Source organism: Bos indicus, chromosome 22 (genome assembly GCF_029378745.1).
Source record: "Bos indicus isolate NIAB-ARS_2022 breed Sahiwal x Tharparkar chromosome 22, NIAB-ARS_B.indTharparkar_mat_pri_1.0, whole genome shotgun sequence".
Taxonomy (NCBI): Eukaryota; Metazoa; Chordata; class Mammalia; order Artiodactyla; family Bovidae; genus Bos; species Bos indicus.
Genome location: NC_091781.1, coordinates 6,111,768 through 6,133,440, shown reverse-complemented (window position 1 = coordinate 6,133,440; position 21,673 = coordinate 6,111,768). Strand labels below are relative to the sequence as shown.

Below are 21,673 nucleotides of genomic sequence, written 5' to 3'. Positions count from 1 at the left end.
AACCCACCCTCCCAGTCTGGGAGGCCCTCAGCGCTGGCCCCCCTCAGCGCTCTCCATGTTTCAGCTTCACATTCCTGTTTTTTCTAAAACCTCTCATTTTGGGAAGACCACCTTCTCTTGACTTGTATCCCTTAGTGAGCAAAAGCTGGCTCGCCCTGGTGGCTGTGATCGCATGCCGTTGCATGTTCTGTGTAGCTGTGACCTTGAGAAGCACGTGGCATATGAGGCCACATCATTTCCCAGTTACTCCTCTGCCCGCTACCGTGCTCATGACATGGAGGGCATCTGAGGGTGGTGACGCTTGGGGTCCTCTTCCCTGCCACCCACCTCTTGGTGGCCCTCAGAATACCAGACAGTGTTCTTGGCACGGCTAGGTCCCCCCTTTTCCTGTAAAGACAATATCTGGGCTACGTCTAGCTCTCGCATTCAGTGTCAAGGTTTTTGGGTTGACTCAGCCCACCCATACCTCCATGCCGAGATACCAGCACGCAGGGAGAGATGCCAGACTTTTGAAAAACGATTGAGCTGCAGCATGTTCGCTGCTGGAAGAGAAGTTGACGTTCATTTTCTTGCTGGCTTTCTGTCTTGATCTGGTAGACTTTTGGGGAAAGTTGCAGCTCAGTAGAGCTCAGTGGGTTCTGTCGTTCTGTTGAAGATGTAGTCCAGTTAAAAATACCTCTTGTCAGGATGCTTGTTTTTCTGGCAAAAGTTGGCTGCCGGCATCCATCTGATCCTTACTGGAGGAAACCCTTCAGACCTGCATGGCTGTATTTCCAGGCTCCATGGGGAGCTGCTCCCTGCCCAGCAGTGAAACGACTTCTTGGAAGGCTGGGTAGGGCACAGGCCTCTCTCTAAGGCCTTGAGGTGAAGGTTCAGCCCTTTGATTTAAGTCACTGGGTTAAAGCGGACATTAGTAGTAGATCCAGCTGCTTGTATTGGCCCCAGGCCTCAGTCCAGACAGCAGGGGAGATCACCGTGAAGAAAGAGGAGGGGAAGATAGAAATGAGGCTGGGAAGAGGGTGGGTTTGGGGAGCGTGGCGCGGAGTGAGGCCTCCGATAGGGAACTGCATGGACTCTGAAGATAAATGTCTGTTTCCTGGTTGGTTTTTTCCCTGGAACTGACTCCAACTGTAATTACATCACACGTGTGTATTGAATAAAAGAGATTGGAATTTCAGTCTTGCTTGGAATTTGCATTTGTATGAAGGAGTGGAGATTTTTGTGAAAAGGATGAGACACCAGCCAAGTTCAATGTGTCTGAGACACCGGTGCTCCCCTTGACAGGGCAGCGGGACCCACATGGATCTAACACGAGTTGCGATGTTGCTTCTGGCTTTGGACTCCAAAGTGGGGATGAGCTTCTCCCTCTCTGATGAGGCGTAGAGATCGGTAATGAGGCAGGGGCGTGTCTGGTGCTCGGACCGTCTCCTGTTCAACCACTTCTCAGCCTGAGAGCCCAGCTCACTTCCATGACCCTTCAGACCTTGAGAGGCCTGAGGTCATTCTAGGCAGACCCACTCTATAAAATGCCGTCCCTCCCCGATTTGAGTGTGAAATGTCAAAGGTGACAGATTTTTTTTTTTAAGATTTTTGTTTTGGACCATTTTTAAAGTCTTTATTCAATTTGTTATAACGCTGCTTCTGTTTTATGTTTTGTTTTGTTTTTTGGCTGCAAGATCTTAGCTCCCCAACCAGGGATCGAACCCTCGCCCCCTGCATTGGAAGAGGGAGTCTAACCCACTGGACGGCCAGGAAAGTCCCATAGCAGTAGATACCTCATTGAATGTCCTTAAGAGCCCTTGCCCTGGGGGCCACGTCACTGCTGAGCCACCAGGGGGCGCCAGCTGCCTGTCGGCCTTTTCCTGGCCCTCCGCTTGTCCGTCCTCCCTTTTGCTAGCAACGCAGGAGTCACTGGCTTGTTGTAGCACCACACTCTGCGGTGCTCATGTGGTAGAAATCCTGAGTCATAATTTTTGTTTTTACTAAAAGCTTCATTTTCCCAAAGTCTGCTTTTCTTTACAGCATATCCTAATTCCATTATATCTTCAAGTTTGCAGACCTTTTTACTGCCCAGCTGGCTCATTTGCAGAGCTCTCCAGGGGATGGGGGAGGGGGATTTGAAGATGCTTCTTGATCAGGTCTTAGGAATTTTCTCAGTGTTATAAAGCCGTTTTTTTTCCTTTCAGTTTTCTTCTGAGGTGGAGAAACACTGTTCAGCCACCTCTGATCCCCTGGGGAGAGGAGCAGACCTCGATGAGCGGGCGGGGGAGGATGCGACCAGCACGTGGGCCTGACTGTGGAAACGAGATTGGATCCGCTGACCGTTACCGCTGTTGTGGATTTCATGTTAGAGCAGGAGAATCTGCAAGCCCTTGACCTTGAAAAGGGAGGTTTTCTGCCTTTAAAACTCCATCAAAGCTGGTTCTTTGAATTCTCCATTTTTCAGAGACCCTGCTAACTGTGGGTGCTTTGCAGGTGCCCACAAATTGGTGTTCACACGGCCAGTTGACCTTCAGGCTGATGTGCCCTGTTGGAGACGTCTACTCTCCATCTACGCATGCCTGTATTGTTTTATTTTTCTAATAATTGCTACTTTTTAATTTACTTTTATTTATTTTTGGCTGTTCTGGGTCTTTGTGGCTGTGAGTGGGCTTTCTCTAGTTGCAGCAAACCGAGGCAGTGCACAGGCCTCTCATTGCTGGGGCTTCCCTTGTGGTAGAGCGCAGGCTCTAGGCATTCAGGCTTCAGTAGTTGCAACATGTGGGCTTAGCTGCCCTGATGCATGTGGGATCTTCCTGGACCAGGGATTGAACCCATGTCCCCTGTATTGGCAGGCAGATTCTTATCTGCCGGGCCACAGGGGAAGTCCCACACATCCCCATTTTGAGACCCACACAAAAAGTGGTCTCACTTTCTGCATACGAATTGAGTTCCAGTTTGGGTGGAATTGGAGGAGGGATGGTTCTCTAATATGTTCACAGACAAAGTGATGAATGAAACCAGCTTTAAAAAATAAAAAAAACTTGATTATTTATTCAAGGTCTGGTAGGAGACTCTTTTGCAGTTTCTCAGAAGCTGGAAGAAACAGGAATATTACTGGATCCTTGTTTAAGCTCAGGGCACAGTTTGCTAAGGATCTGTGCCAGTGAGGGGATGTGTGTCAGACTCCCCGCGGCCTTTCTTCCCTTGACGGGACTTCAGGGCCCCCAGGAGTTCTGGCCACCAGTCACCCTGGAGTGAGTCAGCTTCTGGGCCTGTGCACCGGCCTGCTTTCTCTTTGCTGGAGCCAGTGTCCCTGGTGGTATCATGAGACACGGGAAATGTGACGTTGATTGGAGTGGGACGAGCTGGAGAGGCTTGCGTGCACAGTAATGTCTGTTTGCTGTGGCAGGATCTCACAGAAGGCTTCTTGGCTCCTTGGAAATCAGGGACCGGCTGGGTTTAGTTTTCAAGAGAGGCAGACAGCAGGAGACGTGTGGTCTGGGTGGTCTGTAAGCACCTCCCTGAGAGTGGCTACGGATGGGAGGGGTGGAGAGTTCCCCATGCACTGGCCTATAGGCAGATGGAAAAAATCACAGTTTCAGAAAAAAGAAGCCTTCTTCACTTCGCAAAGCTGACTTGAGCTATTGATTTGTTTACCTCACACTCAGTACTTTGCGAGAGCAACTCATTTCAGGAGGAACAGTTAGTTGCACTCCAAATGGAGCTCCCTTTCTTTTTGAATTTCTGTTTTGGAGAACAGTTGATGAGCGATGCTGTGTTCCTTTCGGGTGCCCAGCAGTGATGCAGTTGTACACCTACAGGTATCTGTTCTTCTTCAGGGTCTTTTCCCATGGCGCTCCCTTTCTTGCTGAGATGTGCAGGGACCTTGAAAGCCACGCCTGCCTTCTCCAGTGCAGGCTGGTAACCTGATTTGCTTTCTGTTTTAACAAGTTATTTAAATGTTCTTGGTCGTGCCAGGTCTTCGTTGTGTGAGGTCTTTACTTGTGGCACCTGGGCTCTCAGTTGCAGGGTGTGGGCTGAACCTGGGCCCCCTGCATGGGGATTGCAGAGAATAGCCACTGGACCACCAGGAAAGTCCCACAGTTGCTTTCGATTGTGCTTTCTCCTCCTGACACAGATGCCAGGTGTTGCCCTCTCCTGCCCCCCCTGCCCCGGGTGGAGGGCAGTCTGCTAATCCTTCCTGCCTGTCAGATCGCTGCAGAGGAGGCAGCAGCTGCGTCACCGAGGCACGGGCTTTGCTGGTGGCTCAGAGGTAAAAGAATCTGCCTGCCAGGGCAGGAGATGCGGATTCAATCCCGGGGTTGGGAAGATCCCCTGGAGAAGGGAATGGCTACCCACTCCAGTCTTCTTGCCTGGAGAACCGCATGGACAGAGGAGTCTGGCAGGCTCTACAGTCTGTGGGGTTGCAAAGAGTCAGACACGACTGAGAGACTAACACTTTTCGCCTTCGCATTGAAGGGTGGGTGTCTGAGCTTTCTGGCTTCAGTGGCACCTGATTGGAGATGCAAACTCACAGAGCACAGAGGCAGCCACCCTTTAAAATTCCCCTAAAATGCTGAGGAGAGGAACGAGGAGAGTGAGGAGGACAGGTGCGTGAGAGGGTGGCCCTGACTTAGCCCGTTGGGCGCAGAAGCGTGGCGGCCTTGATCGCCACGGGCACTGCAGCGGAGGAGCTGAAGCTGGAGGAGAGACAGGGCCGCTGGGCGCTGGGCTCCTGTCCGCCTGCCCCTGGCTTCCCAGCACGGCCCCAGACTCCGTTCAGGTCCGTCCGCTGGATCACGATAGGGGGACAGAGGCCCTCGGTTGTTTCAGTATATCCAGCAAAGCACCTTTCCGGTGATGTCACGTAAGACACGTGGCGTGAGTCTGGAGAACCAGGCAGACGATGAAACGCGAGTCTTGGCTGGAGGACAGCCCCGTGGACTTGGGAATAATTTGAGAAATATGTCTAAGGAAGACGTCTATTTCAATTGAAGTCTTCCTCTTACTTTTTTTTTTTAATTTTATTTTATTTTTAAACTTTACATAATTGTATTAGTTTTGCCAAATATCAAAATGAATCCATCACAGGTATACATGTGCTCTGTGTGTATTTGGCTGCATCATCGAGATCTTTGTGGCCCACGCCCTCTCCAGCTGTGGCCTGGGCTTCAGCAGTTGTGGCATACGGGCTTAGTTGCTCCACGGCACGCGGGATCTTAGTTCCCCCACCAGGGATCGAACCCGAGACTCACTCTGTTGCAAGGTGGGTTCATAACCACTGGACCATCAGGGAAGTCCCTCAATTGAAATTTTAAAAACTGCTACCCCAGTGGGAAAAATACCTTATTTCCTCTGGCGCGTTGGGGAGGAACAGCCAGCATGTGTGTGTGAAGCCCGATGATTATCAACACCGTGATAGCGAAGTAACTTGTGTGTATCGGAAATAGATGCCATGGTTCTGTCTCCTGAGGTTGAAAATTGTTAGTTTTTGTGTGGATATTTGGACAAGTCTGTATCCTTTTATATGAAAACGTTCAAGCTCCTGTGTTTCTGTATTTTAAGTTCATTGTGTCTGACCTGTCAACAGAAATTAGAAACAATTACAACATGTTTTGTGTGGAGTGCTTTTGCTGATAGAGAAACAAGTACTTTGAGAACATAAATGAGGAATGGTGAATAAAATGGTGGTTTCTTTCAAGAGAAGAGTTCTTTGGCACTTAGGTATCAGAAAATTTTGCTCTTAGCTACTTCCCTGGCACATTGTATTAACTTGCCTGCTTTCTGTGTAATTTGGAAAACGGGAATCAAGCAACTGAATGAATAAAACTTGCATCAAGGAAAGCATAGGGTCTGTTGGTGGATTGAAGCTTAGCATTGTTGTTCCATTTCAGGCTTTTTCTTTACGTTTTCATTTTTGTTTCCCTGCCTAAATGAATGCCAACAACTGAGCCTTTTTCGGTCACACTTGCCATCTTGATATTAACTAATGGGAGTAGAAATAATTTCAGAGTAAATTTTCACATAAATAAGGGTAATGTCAATTTCAGAAGCGTCTGATGTTTGCTGATAAACAGAAATTTGCATTACTTATAGTGTAAATTTACATTAGCTGTGGTGGGTTGTACAAGTTAACAGGAGAACATCATTTGGGAATAGTGCAGATGAATGGATGCATGCTGGTATGTTACAGTTATTAATAGTTTCTTGGGGGGCAGGAAGCTTTTTGTCAGGGGAAGTGCTTAGGTCAGAATGTTCACTTACTGATGAGGGGGGGAAGATGAGCGAGTTCCTGCAGCGCTTGCAGGCGGGACCTGCACCCCAAAGATCGTCTTCACCCCACAGCCAGGAGCACCAGCTGGTGAGGTTCTTTCTGGGCGAGCCTGGGCTCTCTGCCCTTTTGCCAAAGAACATGGGTGCGGTGCTGTGCCTCCCTTCTCGGGACCAGCTGGTGATTTTTATTGATGATCTTGTTTTAGCCAAATTCAGGCCCTGAATTGGTTTTGTCCGAAGATGAGAAAAGCGACACTGAAGATCAGGAAGAGACAGAACTGGGCGTCATGGAGGACCAGCGCAGTGTGATCCTGCACCTCATTTCTCAGCTCAAACTTGGGATGGATCTGACCAAGGTAGGAGGGCGTGTCCCCAGGGACTTGTGGCTGGTCGTCTGGGCGCTGTGTTTCCCTCCCAGGCTTCCCTGTCAAGCATGGATGCCCCAGGGATGATTGGAAAGGCTTTTTTTGTTTGTTTGTTTGACTGTGTCACACAGCATGTGGGATCTTAGTTCCCTCATCAGGGGTTGAACCTAAGCCCCTGCAATGGAAGCATGGAGCTTAACCACTGGGTCACCCGGAAAGTCCCTGGAAAGGATATTTCATGCGGACACCCATCCCAAGGGTGAGAGCCTGGCCTTTGCATCTCTGGAGGAGCTGAGATGCTCCAAGGGTGGGGAGAGCACACGAGATGATGAGGACAGTTCCAGATGGGATTTGTCTCCCACTGTGTCCTCGAGAGGATGAAAGGTGACCTAGAGAGATGCACGTGGCACATTAGCCACAGAAAACAGGAGGAAGGAGATGGTGGGGGTGGGAGTGAGCCTGGCCCCTGGCACCTCCTCCCGGGCACCTGGCCACCTGCTGCTGCCGCCTGTTGCTGGCCTTCACCCTGCTGGTGACCAGACCTCAGTGCCCACGTGGAGAGCTGTGTGCTGCTGGTTGGTGGACATGCAGAAACTCCCGCTGGTGTGCACTCATCCTGGGAAACTGTTGACAGGACTCAGCATCCTCACGGTGATGCCCAGGAGAGGGCCCATGTGGAGGCTCCCCCCACTCTGGGCAGTGTCTTTGTTCTGGAGGCGAGAGGAAAGGCCGCTATGCTTGCCGCTGAGAGGTGAGGGAGGGCATCAGTGGCCTTGTGGGTTGTGCGAGGTGCCTGGACTTGACTGCCTAACCTGCCTTGGGTTCCCTTGCCTTGTCCTGATTCTGATGCTGGAAGCTCAGCCTCTGTGCACCAGGGCCAAAAGGAATCTCAGAGACAGAGTTTTGGGTGACGTAGAGAAGAACAGCTTTATTCCTTTGTCAGGCAAAGGGGGACACAGCAGTCTAATGCCCTCAAGTCTGTGTGCCCCAACCCAGGAGGATTTGGTGAGGAGCTGTAGAGCAGCGGCTCAAGGGTGGAGCTGCTGCTGAGGCTCAGGGTGCGTGCAGGGCCTGTACTCCTTTAGTCTGGCCCAGGTGATCTCCTCTCGAACGGGGTTGATCCATCTTACATTTGTCTATCCATCTTGTATATAACATTGTTTATCCACCTTATGTATAATAGTTTGCATCTGCTAATCCCAAACTGCAAGGACAACCCAGATTAGGGCTTGAACCCAAGGTCTTTTAATTGAGATCGCACACCTGGTCTCAGGGTTTAATGAAACTCAGGTTCTTGATATCTTATCACAGAAAGAATTCAGTGAGAGACAAAGTGATAGGTAAGAAGTGGATTAATTTAGAGAGAAGTACACCCTACTGACAGAGTGTGGGTCCTCTCAGAAGGCGAGAGAGGCCCCAAATATGGCATCTTTAGTTTTTATAGGCTAGGTAATCTTATAGGCTAATGAGCAGGAGAATCACTACAGCTGTTTTGAGGGAGGGGCGGGAATTCCCAGGCCTTGGGCCACTGCCCGCTGTTTGGTGTTTGACGGGCAGCCTCGGAACTGCCCTGTGCGGGTGGCGGTGCCGTTTCTTTCGCTGCGTTGCGCCGAGCCTGTGCTGAGGCGCGCGGGCTGGCGGAAGTCCACTCGCCCGCCATCTTGAACTAGCTTGTTCTAGCCAGTTGTTGTCGCGTCCTGTGGCGGTGTCCTTCTTTCAAAGGTTCTGCCTCCCCCTTCCCTTTTGTTTCAGACCTCACCCTCTGTCCCTTCCCCGTCCTCCCCTTCCCTTGGCAACCACACTTCTGTTCTCTGTGTCTCTGATTCTGGTTTTGTTTCGTTGATGTGCTCACTTGTGCCGTAATTTAGATTCCGCCTGTGTGTGATACCGCATGGTACTTGTCTGTCTCTGACTGCCTCGCTTCGCTGAGTGTGGTCATCTCTGTGTCCACCCATGTTCCTGCAGATGGCATTGTTCTTTATTAGTGGCTGAGTAATATTCCATTTTATGTATGCACCTCATTTCTTTATCCACTCATCTGTTGATGGGCATTTAGGTTGCTTCCATGTCCTGGCTGCTGTGACTAGCACTGCAGTGAACACTGGGGTGCGTGTATCTTTTCACATTATGGTTTTATCTGGGTATATGCCCAGTACTGGGATTCCTGGATCATATGGTAGTTCTGTTGTTAGTTTTTTTTTTTTTTTTTTGAGGAATCTCCATTTTGGTTTTCACAGTAGCTACAAATTGGCATCACTGACTCCATGGACGTGAGTCTGGGTGAACTCCCGGAGTTGATGGACAGGGAGGCCTGGCGTGCTGTGATTCATGGGGTCGCAAAGAGTCGGACACGACGGAGCAACTGAACTGAAGTGACATCAAATTATATTCCCACCATCAGTGTATGAGGGTTCCCTTTTCTCCACACCCTATCCAGCATCTATTGTTTGTAGATCAAATCGTTCCTGTTGTCTCTTCGCCTCTTCTCAGCTCTTGACTGTGTTATTCAGTGACGCTTGTGCTAAACTGGCTGTGGATGAACTTGGCCTGAATGGCACTTGGTCCAGGGAGCGGGCACCCTGGAGAGGGAAGATTCCTCCATTCAAGAATGAAGCTCTGGTCTCTCCATAAAATAAGTGCATGGCTCTGTCTTTGCAGAGATGGCCAGTGCTGCCACATTCACAGGTCAGCTGCCTCACCAGGCCTTTAGGGCTGCATTTTGCAGTTTCCTGGACATGTGACTGGTGGGGTCGTACAGCACCCCATGCTCAGAAGCACCCCAGGCTTGGTTACTACTCTGCTGTTGCTGACTTGACTTGCATTTTCATTTTTCACCGGGCCCTTTCACTGGTCCTGCTTCGAAAAGCACCTTTGTCTGCCCTCCTTTCTCGGTTGTGGTTCCAGAAGCCTAAGTTTCTGGTAAATTCCTCCGCTGAATAATCTGCTGTACTTCCACCAACTGTGGGTAGCCCAGGAAGGAAAATACAGGAAAAGAAGGGGCCGTAGAAGATGGAGGTCACAGAAGGGCACTTTGACAAAGGGACATGTAGGTGGAGCCAGAAGAACAAGTGGACAGGAGTGGGAGGAACGAGAGGAAGGGTGTTCTGGCGGAGGGAAGAGCATGGGCAGAGCCAGAGAGTTCTGTACGGTGGTGGGGTGTGCGAGGAGTGTGTACTAGTGGGGCCCGGAGGAGCCTCAAGTCTGGAGGGGTCAGATCTGCAGAGCCCTGTGGGCTGCTGAAGGAGGGTAGATTTGATCCTGAGGGACGTAGGAAACCTCTGGAGCGCTTGGAGCAGCTGGGAAACGTGTTCAGAGCCACTGTCCTGCCAAATCATGGGCTCCAGGGAGGCGGGCCCCAGGGTGCAAGGTTGAGCTTGGTTTATGATTATTTTTCCCTTGTTTCCAGGGCTGTGAAAGGCAGCCTTTGCTGACGCATGTGCTCTCTCATCTGGTATGTGTGTGTTGGGCTCCACACCTGCCATGCTGGGAGTTCCACCTTTCAGAACCCACGCCCTCGTGGAGCCTGTGCGGTGGTGGAAGGAGACAGACAAGAAACAAGAGTGAAAAGGATGCAGGGACTAGAAACGCGATGCAGAGACACAGAGCACGGTGGGCCCGGGTTAAGGTGACGGCAGGAGGGCGGGCCTCCTCCATCAGCTGCTCCGAGCAGGGTTCCCCGGGTGTCGCTGGAGTGCAGACCCCAGATGGAGATACAGAAGTCAGGCAGGGGACCTCGCAGTGGAAGGGCATTCAGGCCAGAGGGGACGGTGGGTGGACAAGGCCCAGGGTGGATCTTGCTTGGCGTTTGAGGATGACCACTGTGCCAGGATGAGAGTGACTTGTATGGGTTGGCAGGAAATTAAGTTGGCAGGAAGGCAGGGGCTGGATCAGAGAACCTAGTCGGACATTGTGAGGACTTGGGTATTATTCTGGGTGATGTGGGTGCCACTGGAGAGCTTTGAGCGGAGTCATGCAGGGCCTTCCTCGTATTGTTTTAATATTTATTTTTGTGTTTGGTGACTCGGGTCTTAGTGGCGGCACACAGGATCTTCTGTCACAGTGCATGGACTCTGGTTGAGGCACCAGGCTCCAGAGCGCACAGGCTTCAGGAGTTTCGATATGTGGCTTAGTTGCTCTGTGACATGTGGGATCTTAGTTCCCCAACCGGGGATCAACCCACATCCCTTGCATTGCAAGGCGGATTCTTAACCCTGGACCACCAGGGAAATTCCCTTCCTTGTAAAGGTTTTTTTTTTTTTATTATTATTATTCCTTATAAAAAGTAAAGGTTTATCTTGACTCTTGTGTGGAAAGTGGACTGAGAAAAGGCGAGTGGGGTGCAGGCAGCAAGGTCATGGTGGAAACGGAAGTGACAGTCAGTGGTAAGGGTGGTGGCAGATTCTAGGTGTACACAGAAGGGGTGCCAGCGGGCTGCGACTGTCCTGTTTGCATATGGATTGGATGTAGGATATGAGCTAAAGAGGAATAAAGAACAACTGTAACCCAGGCTACTGGGATAATAAAAATTAGAACTGTTTGTTTCAGAGATCTCTTACTGAGGAATTGATGACCCTAAACAAAATGACCGAAAGTGACCCTTTTACCTCTGCACAGTCAGGCAGTCTAGGCTGGGCTCAGCCGAGCAGTCCCCCTGCTGGTCTTGCCTGTGGCCACTGCCTGTGTGCCTGTCTTCAGCTGTTGGGCTGACTGTGGGCTGGACTTGGTTGGAACAGCTGGGCCTTTCTCTCATCATGAAGTTCCAGGACCTTCTCTCTCCGTGAATCCTTCCTTCGCGATCTGTCCAGTGGGGTAGCCAGCTCAAAACTCCCAGGAGGGCAAAAGTGAACACTGATAAACCTTAGGCCCCAAACTGACACCATGTCAGTTCTACTCTGTTGATGAATGTATGACAAGGGGACTGTGTAGGACTGTGATCTCCAGGGGCTCAGGTTCGCTGAGGGCCACAGTGGAGCTGACCACCACCCCTGCTTAGCAAGGGAAAGAAGGTATAGAATGGGGAGGTCAGGGGGATACCCCAGGTTCAACCTTGAGTCTCTTGGGTCTGAGAGATCCATTCACACCTAAAAGGGAGTGAATAGAGGCATAGGAGGAAATGCCAGAGAATCTCCAATATGTCGAGTCTGGAGAGATGCTGCTGCTGCTGCTGCTAAGATGCTTCAGTCCTGTCCAACTCTGTGCGACCCCATAGACAGCAGCCCACCAGGCTCCCCCGTCCCTGGGATTCTCCAGGCAAGAACACTGGAGTGGGTCGCCATTTCCTTCTCCAATGCATGAAAATGAAAAGTGAAAGTGAAGTCGCTCAGTTGTGTCTGACTCTTCTCGACCCCATGGACTGCAGCCCACCAGGCTCCTCCGTCCATGGGATTTTCCAGGGGAGAGTACTGGAGTGGGGTGCCATTGCCTTCTCTGGGAGAGATGGAGAGTCAGTGGAGAGAGAGGACAGGAAGCAGAGGAGCATGGTAGCATGAGGTCACACAGTGTTTCAAAGAGAAGGGAGTCTCCACTGCATGGCATTCCAGCTGAGGGCGGAGAAAAAGCATGCTTGCAGAGGGACCATTGCCTTTGTTTTGGTCAAGGTATGATTGGGTGGCTTCAAGGGAGGATGGGGAGAAAAAGTGGAGACAGGCAGTAAAGTTTCAAGGAGTTTTGATGCCACGGGGACCAGAAAATTGGAAGGAAGGTCTGCAATTGACAAGTGTAGTTTCTGCAGATGTTTGAATGCTGCTGGGAACAGTCGGGAGAGAGGGTGCAGGTGCCTGCGGGAACTTGAGAGGGGAGGGGCTGGGATCCCGTGAAGGGGCAGAGGGCTTGCCCATATCCAGAACCATTCATCGTTGGAGCAGGAGGCAGGCAGCAGAGAAGTGTGCAGACGCCAGGGACTCACAGGAGAGCCCTCTGTTCATGCCTGTGGCTCTGAGCCTGGATGCCTCCCAACTGAGTCACCTTGCCTCTGAGTGTTTCTGTTTCCTTCTCTGTAAATTCGGGATAGTTGTGCTCAGAACTAGTGCAAGGCAAAGAGTGGGTTGAGCTCTCCTTGGGCGTCCCATGCATATCCTGTCCATCAAGGATGCTAGCCAAGATTCTGTACATTGAGAGGGAAACTCGCTGAGATCATTATGAAGTTTCTCTAATTCTTTTTTTTTTTAATTTCTTAAATTTTTTTTTTATTCTCGTTTCTTTGTCTTAATTTTTTCTGATTCTTAAAGAATTGTTTAAATTGTTTCAGTATTGCTGTTTGTAAAACCAAGAGGAGATTTAGTTTGTGGCTGTGGTTTGTGGACCCCCTGGATAGAGAATCGCATTAGGACAGATACCTGCATGTCTGCACGAAAACTTTCTCGTGGCCTGCATTCCTGTTCACGGATGGATAACTTCCCAGCAGACCGTTGTGTTGTCTTGCATGACCTCCTCAAGTGGCTACTTGGTATTATACAGTGGACATCCTAAATGCACAGCTTTTTCCTTTGATCACATAATTTATTAGGCCACATTCCAGGCGCAGTCACAACACGCACAGATTAACAACACTGCTGTGCTTACGCTCCTTCTTCTCAGGGGAGAGTTTGCCCAGGTCCTCATGGCTGCCGCAGCCAAGAGGTAAACCTCGACCCACAGCCTCTGACTCTCCTATGAGCCGAGGTCTTGAACCCTGAGGCTACGTGGGACCTGATTCCAACAAATGCACCTCTCTATATGTAGTAAATATCTTCTCAGAAAAAGTAAAATTTTATTTGAAACTCATTTCATCCAATAACAGTTTTAATGAATGCCTTTTGTGATGTCCCAAGCACCATGAAATAGGCATGAAGGGAGCTGGCCCTTTAAGGGAACTCAGGGGAGAATCCTGTTGGCTGAGTAGAGAAACCCCTGGGCCGTGCGGCTCCTCTCCTGCTTGCTTTGTAAGGCTGGGCTTGTGTGTATGTCCTCTGGCTGCCTTAAAGGATTGCATAGATCCATCTCGGGGGCTGATCTTGGTCTCCTTTCCTTGCTGTTTGCTCCAGGTGGATTTGCCAGTCTTAATGGCAGAGCATCAGGTACATGGCTCTCCCGGTTACCAAATGAACTGATGTTTCTTTGGAGAGGTGGCTCCCGCCCAGCCCTTCCTTATAGGAGGCCCACTGTGCCCTTAGAGGAGGCCCACTCTTTCCGGGGATCCTTTGACTTTCTCAATGGGCAGTCAATTGTTTCCAGGTTCTAGGAGCCCAATCCAAAGGGTAGTTCGTTACTTCTAGACTGCTGCGACTTTAGCTGTAATTAAGTTTTCTCTGATTCCCAAGTGCAGATCTTTTTTCCTTTTCCCCAAAGTAGTTCAAGGTCTTAATTATGTTGGTGGCGGCAAAGGCAGCCCTGGCGGATGGCTTGATGAACCTGAAGCAGTGCTTTCGGGGCTTTGGCTGCCGTCATCCTGAGCAGCTGGGCCGTCGCTCACCTCTCTGCTGGAGACAGACGGCCCAATTAGTCCTCCCCACTTCTTGGCTCTCGTGTCTACAGTGTCCACTGCCCAAGACACAGATGATTAAGTGACTGACTTGCAAAGGGACCAAAAAAAGGAATGTCAGGGAGGGACCATAGACGAGAGAGAATCTACTTTAGAGGGAAGGGTGACGTCTTTGCCCAGTATGGTCACGGTGCTGGGTGGAAAGACGTGGGTTGGATATGCTGCACAAACACCAGCAAGAGATAAACGGGGAGACAGTCACCCCATAGCTGCTCCATTCTCCTCTGTCTCTCCAGGAGTTCTACTTTTCCCAGAGCTGACAGAGCCACAGCATCACATGCCTAGCAGGTGCCTAGTGGGTGGGACCTGCGGTTGGCTATGAGGCCACATTCCCTGCGTCTTTCATTTCAGGAGCATTGTCTGGGACAACTAGTAAATTCCCAGGCGTTGCATCCCTAGCAGAGCCTTTTTTTCTTTCCTTTCAGCTCTATTTTGCCCATGTTCCGTCTACGGTAGAGCTGCAGGAAGAGAACAGTGAATTCGCACATTCTTCACCTGTATCGGCCAGTTGTTCACATGTTGCCATTTTGCACTTTTCTCTCTTCTTCCTCCTCTCCCGCTTCTCTCTGTCCCTCACAAGAACACATGGACGTGTATGTGTGTGTTAGTTTCCTGATGAGCCGTTTCGGAGTAGGTCGCAGACACAGCACTCCTCCCTGATGTCCCTCAGTGAGTGGAGCTGGGCAGATCATCAGTTACCTGACGGGGACATTCTCCTGCACGACTCATTCGTCACCCTGGTCAAGTTTAACCTCGATGCCGTTCTGTTTCTCACACACCTGTTGCAGGAAGGGGAGCCCCTTCCAGGGCCCGAGCGTGGGCTCTTGTCTACCACTCGGAAATGAATCTTCCGAGGAGACACATGTGCTGACAAAGTGAGAGACTTCACTGGGAAGGGGCGCCAGGCGGAGAGCAGCAGGGTGTGGGGCCCCAGGAGAACTGCCCTGCCACGTGGCTCCGCAGCCTCGGGTTTCGCGGTGATGGGATCAGTTTCCACGCTGTCTCCCGTGGGGCATGCATTGCTCAGCCAAGATGGATGCCAGCGAGAAGGAGGTGGGAGGTGGAAGGACACGTGGTGTCTCCTTTTGACCTTTCCCGAACTCCTCCGGTTGGTGGCGGCTTAGTTCCTTACCAGGACTTCCTGTCGTAAAATAACTCACACAGATGGTTACTCTGGTGCCTAGCCAGAGTCGCGGTTTCAGTGTGCGTCCCCTAACACACCCATAGTAAAATTTCCCCCAGTTGTTCCAATAAGGCTCTGTTTAGCATTGATCAAAGCAAGAGAGCCCTGGAGATGCTACAAAGGGGGTGTCTGATGGTTACAGTCAAGGAGCCGGTGGGTGGGTTCGCCTGGAAGCGGGGGCTGTGAGGAACGATCTCCTAGAGGAGGTTACCCTTGAGCTGTTTCTCATTTAGACAAGGCAGGAGGGAGGGCAGGCAAAAGAGACAGGACTGAACGTGTGTGTGTGTGTGTGTGCATGCACATTTGTGAGGGGAAGGCTGGAGGCAGAAAATGAGGGATAATGTGAGACTGGAGAAAGTGAGGGACACCCTGGCCTTTGTCTCTTGCAGAGAGTTTAGAAAGACGAGTCCAGCTGTGGCATGGATAAGAAGTGGGCGTGACAGCTGGAAAGGAGGGTGGGTTAGGGAGGGTCAGCTGTGCTTTTCCAGAAACGGGGCACCGGAAGTGTCCGTTCTTAGTCACCAACGGCTCCCTCCCCTCTGCATGTTAATGCCAGGTTTGGTTTTGTTCTTCCGGCTGTGCTGGGTCTCTGTTGAGGTGTGTGGGCTCCTCTAGTTATGGCTCATGGGTTCAGTTGCTCCGCAGAAGATGGGCTCTTTGTTCCTAGACCAGGGGTTGAACCCAAGTCCCCTGTGTTGGAAAGCAGATGCCCTTCTGCATATTAATGACAGTTTGGGGCTGGTGGATTGCCTTGTCATCCTGGAAAGAGTAAAATGGACTGGAAGGTGGGGCTCTCATCCCACCCTTTCCCCTGGGCCGCTTCCTGACCCCCCTCGGCCGTAATCAGGGACAGGAGAAGGTGTGGCCCAGCCATCCATTCTGACGTCCAGTGAACGCTCACCTCGTTTGTCACTGAGGGAAAGAAGATGCTCTCATTGGGCAGAAGCATAGAATCGTGGTGTCGGGGTGATGGACCCAACTTGGGGAGCAGTCGGGGGCCCTGCGGTTCCCTCCACACACCTTCCCTGCCTCCTCCCCTGTCTGTCCCTCACCTGTGAGAGCAGAGGGCTGACCACAGCATCACGAAGAGGCTTTTGGGCTTTAATGATCTGCAGCTGGGGATTCTGAGTGGCGTTCTTTTTTCCATTTATTTCATTTTTTAAAAAAACATTTGTTTACGTATGTGTTTATTTGGCTGTACCCGGTCTCAGTTGTGGCACAGCGGGTCTTTAGTTGTGCATGTGGGATCTAGTTCCCCCTGCATTGGGAGTGTAGAGTCTTGGCCACTGGACCACCAGGCAAGTCCCAATTTAATTTGTCTTAATCCTTCAGCTTCTGAGTTCAGAAATGCTAGCTTGGAGGAAATGTCTTAAACTCTAGCCCTTTTCCCAGGAGAGCAGAAACATCTGCATGATTCTTTGCCTTCGTGTTCAGTCTTGGGTCCCAGAGGTGGAATGGTTGATGGAGACACCTCGTCCCATGGGGGGCGGGGAAGAGGACCCAGGCCGGGGGACCCCCTTCATGTGCAGCTCCGTCCATTGGGCTGGAGGCCTCAGTGTGGCTCAGTGCCCAACAGCCGTCCCCAGCAGAGAACCCCTTGCCTGGGTGGGAGAACAGGAGTGGAGAGGTGTGGGAGGGTCTGGAGATGGGGACCCTGGAAGCTTCTTTTCTTTTTGAAAATGTTTATGTATTTAGCTGTGCTGGCTCTTAGTTGCAACACTCAGAATCTTTAGTTATGCACGTGTGATCTAGTTCCCTGACCAGGGATCACCCCAACCCCCCTGCATTGGGAGTGCAGAGTCTTAACCACTGGACCACCAGGGAAGTCCCTTTCTTTACTTTTTAAATTAATTTAACTTTATTGGCTGGAAGGAGGGGGAGTTCAAAGGCTGTTTAAATCCACAGCTCCCAACCTGCACAGCCTGTGTGGGAGGCGTTCCTGCGGGGACCTCGAGTGGCTCTGTTGGGGGAGGACATAAGAGACATAGTCGGGCCCCCACAGAGTGTGGGGAAGGAGGCTGAACTTGACCTCCTCCCACCCAGAGCCGTAGGAGGTGAGATCAGTGGGGTCTGAAGGCCACTCTGAGCTGGAATGTGTTTTTCCTGGTCAGCTCGAGTCCTCGGGCACCGAGCTGCTCAAATCTGTCAGGCTGTGGCTCAGAAGAAAATGAGAAGATTTCCGTTAGTTTGTAGGGTTGTGGTTTAGATGTTTCTTCTTGCAGTTTATTAGAAAAAGGAAGCAGAAAGATACTCATAAGAAATGTAAAGACACTTCTGTCGCCAAGAGAGACGTGTTGAACATGGGGTCTTCCTGTGGCCTGTGGGCTGAGTCATGTGTTCATTCTGCGTCTGGCTCCTTTGACTTGTCACAGCTGCGTTGTCCTCTCGTTTTCAAGAGAAAGATAGAAAAACATTAAGAAGGATACCGGCCTCTCCTTCCCGGTGGGCTGGCCTTTCCCTAGCTTATTCTGAGGTATCTGTGCTTTGCTGTTCTCGAGGCTGGCTGGCTCGTGTCCGCCTGGCTGTCTCGTGTCCGCCTGTCTCTCTAGTGTCTGCCTCGCCTCTCTCGTGCCCACCTGTCTGTCTCATGTCCGCCTGTCTCTCGTGTCTGCCTGCCTGTCTCATGCCCGCCTGTCTCTCGTGTCCGCCTGTCTCTCTCGTGTCCGCCTGTCTCTATCGTGTCCGCCTGTCTGTCTTGTGCCCACCTGTCTTGTGTCCGCCTGTCTCTCTTGTGTCCGCCTGTCTGTCTCGTGCCTGCCTGGCTGTCTTGTACCTGCCTGGCTGTCTCGTGTCCGCCTGGCTGTCTCATGTCCACCTGTCTGTCTCATGTCTGCCTGTCTCTCTTGTGTCTGCCTCGCCTGTCTCTCTTATGTCCGCCTGGCTGTCTCATGTCTGCCTGTCTCTCTTGTGTCCGCCTGTCTCTCAGGATACCTTGCTTCCACTGTGTCTCCATCTTTCTAGAGGAACGGTCCCAGTGAGGGCCGAGCTGGGGACCCAGTCACAGGGCTGTGTGTGATATTCCCAGTTGGTGACGCTTTCGAATGGCCTGGCACCACGGATGTGGCAGAAGGACAGACTCAGCCACACAGGGAGGAGCAGAAGCCAGCGTGCGACCTTGGCCAGCCCCTCCCCTCACCCGGGCAGTTCAGGGGTCAGGACTGGTCTTCTGGCTTCGAAACCCGGTGACCCTAGGAGAGGAGGAGCCGAGTGAGATGGCGTTCCACGTCAGCACAGGCTTGTCTTGCAGCCGAGCGGGTGTGGTTACTGGCCCACAGCCGCCTTGTAGTGAGCTCACTGAGGGGTGCTAGCAGGTCGGCGTGGTGAGGGGCTACCTGTGTCCCAGAAAGTCCCTCAGCTGCTGTAGGTGGCCTAATCCCTGGGTTCTGGGCGTTCGGGTGATGGCACAGGAGGGATCACTCAGATCCACGCTGGACCAATGAGGAGTGCCGTAGCCCCTGGTGGACGCTCCAGGCTCCTCCCTGTCCTCAGTCATGGGCCAGTGACACAGCGAGGGGACGGCCCCTCTGCCAGGCAGTTTACCAGAAGCTTTTGCTGTCAGCCCAGTCTGTTTCTTCATAGCTCATTTCTCCTGACCCAGCCCACGGAGCAGCCTCCACCCACGGCCCCTCCTGTGCGTGGTAGCCCTGTGAACACTGCTGCTAGCTGGCCTTGCCTCCAGAGACATGGGCCAAGGCCCTTTCTGTACTCATTTTCTGTCCCAATCCTGGTAGGGTTTCTGTACTGCTCTTGCTATAGCCATTTCCAAACAGATTCTCTCCGTGGGTGGTGGTCTATCTGGACCCCCTCTGACATGGCAGCCCTGAGCCCCGGGATCCGGGTTTGTGGGGACACACCGAGCATTGCCCTTGGCAGTGCCCGATGGCAGGAAGAATACAAAAGAGCCCTTTGGAGCTGTTTTCTTCACGTCTCTAAATGTGGAGAGCTGGGTGTGGACCAAGGGCTGCGTGTTAGCAAGGCTCTGGCCGTGGAGGGAGACACAGAGGCTGTGGTTTCAGCCCAGGTGAGCAGAGTGGAAGACAGCTCAGGACGGTCTCGCCCACGAAGCTGGGTGGGCATCACGGGCGCCACTGCAGCCGTTTCCAGTTCCTCAGACATTCTGCCATCTGACGTGTCACGCGTGCGCACATCCAAGGAACTGGCCTTGGCGCCGGCCCTGGGGACTGTGCCTAGGGGGTGGCAGCCCCAGCTTTCACCGGTAACCGCAGGGCTCGCTGTCTGACCTTGCCTCCTCCGGGCGCAGGTGGTGCTCCCCACGTTCATTCTGGAGAAGCGGTCCTTGCTGGAGATGTATGCGGACTTCCTGGCGCACCCCGACCTGCTGCTGGCCGTCGCGGCGGGGGCCACGCCCCAGGACCGGGTCATCGGCTTCGTGGAGTATTACCTCACCGCCTTCCACGAGGGCCGCAAGGGCGCCCTGGCCAAGAAGCCCTACAACCCCATCATTGGCGAGACGTTCCACTGCTCCTGGGAGGTTCCTAAGGATAAGGTCAAGGCCCGGAGGACTGCCCCCCCCGCCCCCGCGGGCCATGAACACCCGATGGCCGACGACTCTTCCAAGAACTACAAGCTGCGGTTTGTGGCCGAGCAGGTGTCTCACCATCCGCCCATCTCCTGCTTCTACTGTGAGTGCAAGGAGAAGAGACTGTGTGTCAACACTCACGTGTGGACCAAAAGCAAGTTCATGGGCATGTCCGTGGGGGTCTCGATGATCGGGGAAGGTAAGCCGTGCTGAGGGGTGGAGCTGGGCTCTGATGGAGGGACATTTGTGTACATGATGGGTGCTTGAGGGTGTGCGTGTGGACTCCTTTCTTTTCACTTCATCACAGAGCTGGGGGTAAGTGGACGGGCGGGAACTAGGGATGGGGCTTGACCTTGGGGACCAGGTCCTGGCCCTTTGCCCGTGGGGCCGAGGTGATGCAGGAAGCAGGATGCGGCTCTTTGCCTCTTAGGCTGGCTTCTTCACCTTCTCCTCATGTGTGGGCCACCAAACAGATCCTTTTATTTCCAGCTCCGTATGAATATTAAAGTTGGCTTCAAATCTATGAAAACACATCTTTACTCATGCTCATCGGTGTTCTGGCTCACAAACAACATAGTTGCTCAGTCGTGTCCGACTCTTTGTGACTCCCATGGACTGTAGCCCACCAGGCTCCTCTATCCATTCAATTCTTCAGGCAAGAATACTGGAATGGGTTGCCATTCCTTTCTCCGGAGGATCTTCCCGACCCAGGGATCGAAACCAGGTCTCCTGCATGGCAGGCAGATTGTTTACCTTCTGAGCCACCAGCGATGCCCTGAGCATCATAGAGCTGCCTGTTCATTATCTGCTCATAAATGATTCTCAAGACAAATCTCTGGATGCTGGGCTTGCAATTCTGAATCAAGAACCCAGTGTAATCAGACCATGCGTGGATCACACATTCCCCTCTTAGTGGATAGCTATGAATGCAGTTTATTGTTGGAGAAAAACTTTAATAATCCTTGTTAAATTCAGGTGCCTATGTAAGTGTTTCTTCAACTCCCTTTTAGTCATCAGTCCCTTTGAAAATCTGGCCACAGACTCTCAGAAAAGAGAAAAAAAATCCAACACAAAATTTGGCTTTCGGGTTCAGGGTATACATGGCTCCTCAGAAGCCCTTCCAGAATTCTAGAAGATTAGAGTACCTCCCATTGACTTAACAGGCTTTTATTGAGCACCTAATATATGCCAGCCATTGTCTTGGGAGCCATGAATACTTGAGTGAACAAAACACTCGGAAGAAAACGTGTCCTCATGAAGCTCTCTTCTGCTGGGGAAGTACAGTGGTGGGTGCTTTAGAAGGTGTTAAGTGCTAGAGAGAAAAATAAAGCAGGGAAGGTGGACCTGGGAATGGTGGGGACCGGGTGGTGGAGCTAGAGGACGGGCTGGAGTGGCAGCTGGATAGACCTCACTAAGAAGGAGGCAACTGGGCGAAGACCCCAGGGGGTGATGAAGGACCCCAGGGGGTGATGAAGGACCCCAGGGGGGGTGGTGAAGGACCCCAGGGGGCGGTGAAGGACCTCAGGGGTGATGAAGGACCCCAGGGGGTGGTGAAGGACCTCAGGGGTGATGAAGGACCCCAGGGGGTGGTGAAGGACCTCAGGGGGTGATGAAGGACCCCAGGGGTGATGAAGGACCCCAGGGGATGATGAAGAACAGGCCTTGTAAATGGCCTGCTAAGTGTGTCTGACAAAGAAAGAGGCCCTGGGGACCAGGGGCAGGGGGTCCCTGCATGCTGGACTGAGATGGGAAGTTGTGTGCCTGGAGAAGGGAGGGAGAGAGGGGGAGAAGATAAGGTCAGAGAGGTAACT

General features: G+C 52.0%; 1 protein-coding gene across 6 annotated transcripts in view; it reads left to right on the top strand.

Annotated features, from left to right (window-relative positions):
* Positions 1-21,673, top strand: part of OSBPL10 (oxysterol binding protein like 10) — a 360,812-nt gene that overhangs the window by 298,072 nt on the left and 41,067 nt on the right. For all 6 annotated transcript variants that reach the window (XM_070777074.1, XM_070777075.1, XM_070777078.1 and 3 more), the window contains 2 exons: positions 6,462-6,611; positions 19,584-20,061. In XM_070777074.1, coding sequence (XP_070633175.1) covers positions 6,462-6,611; positions 19,584-20,061 — 628 coding nt within the window. The remainder of the gene's footprint in view (positions 1-6,461; positions 6,612-19,583; positions 20,062-21,673) is intronic.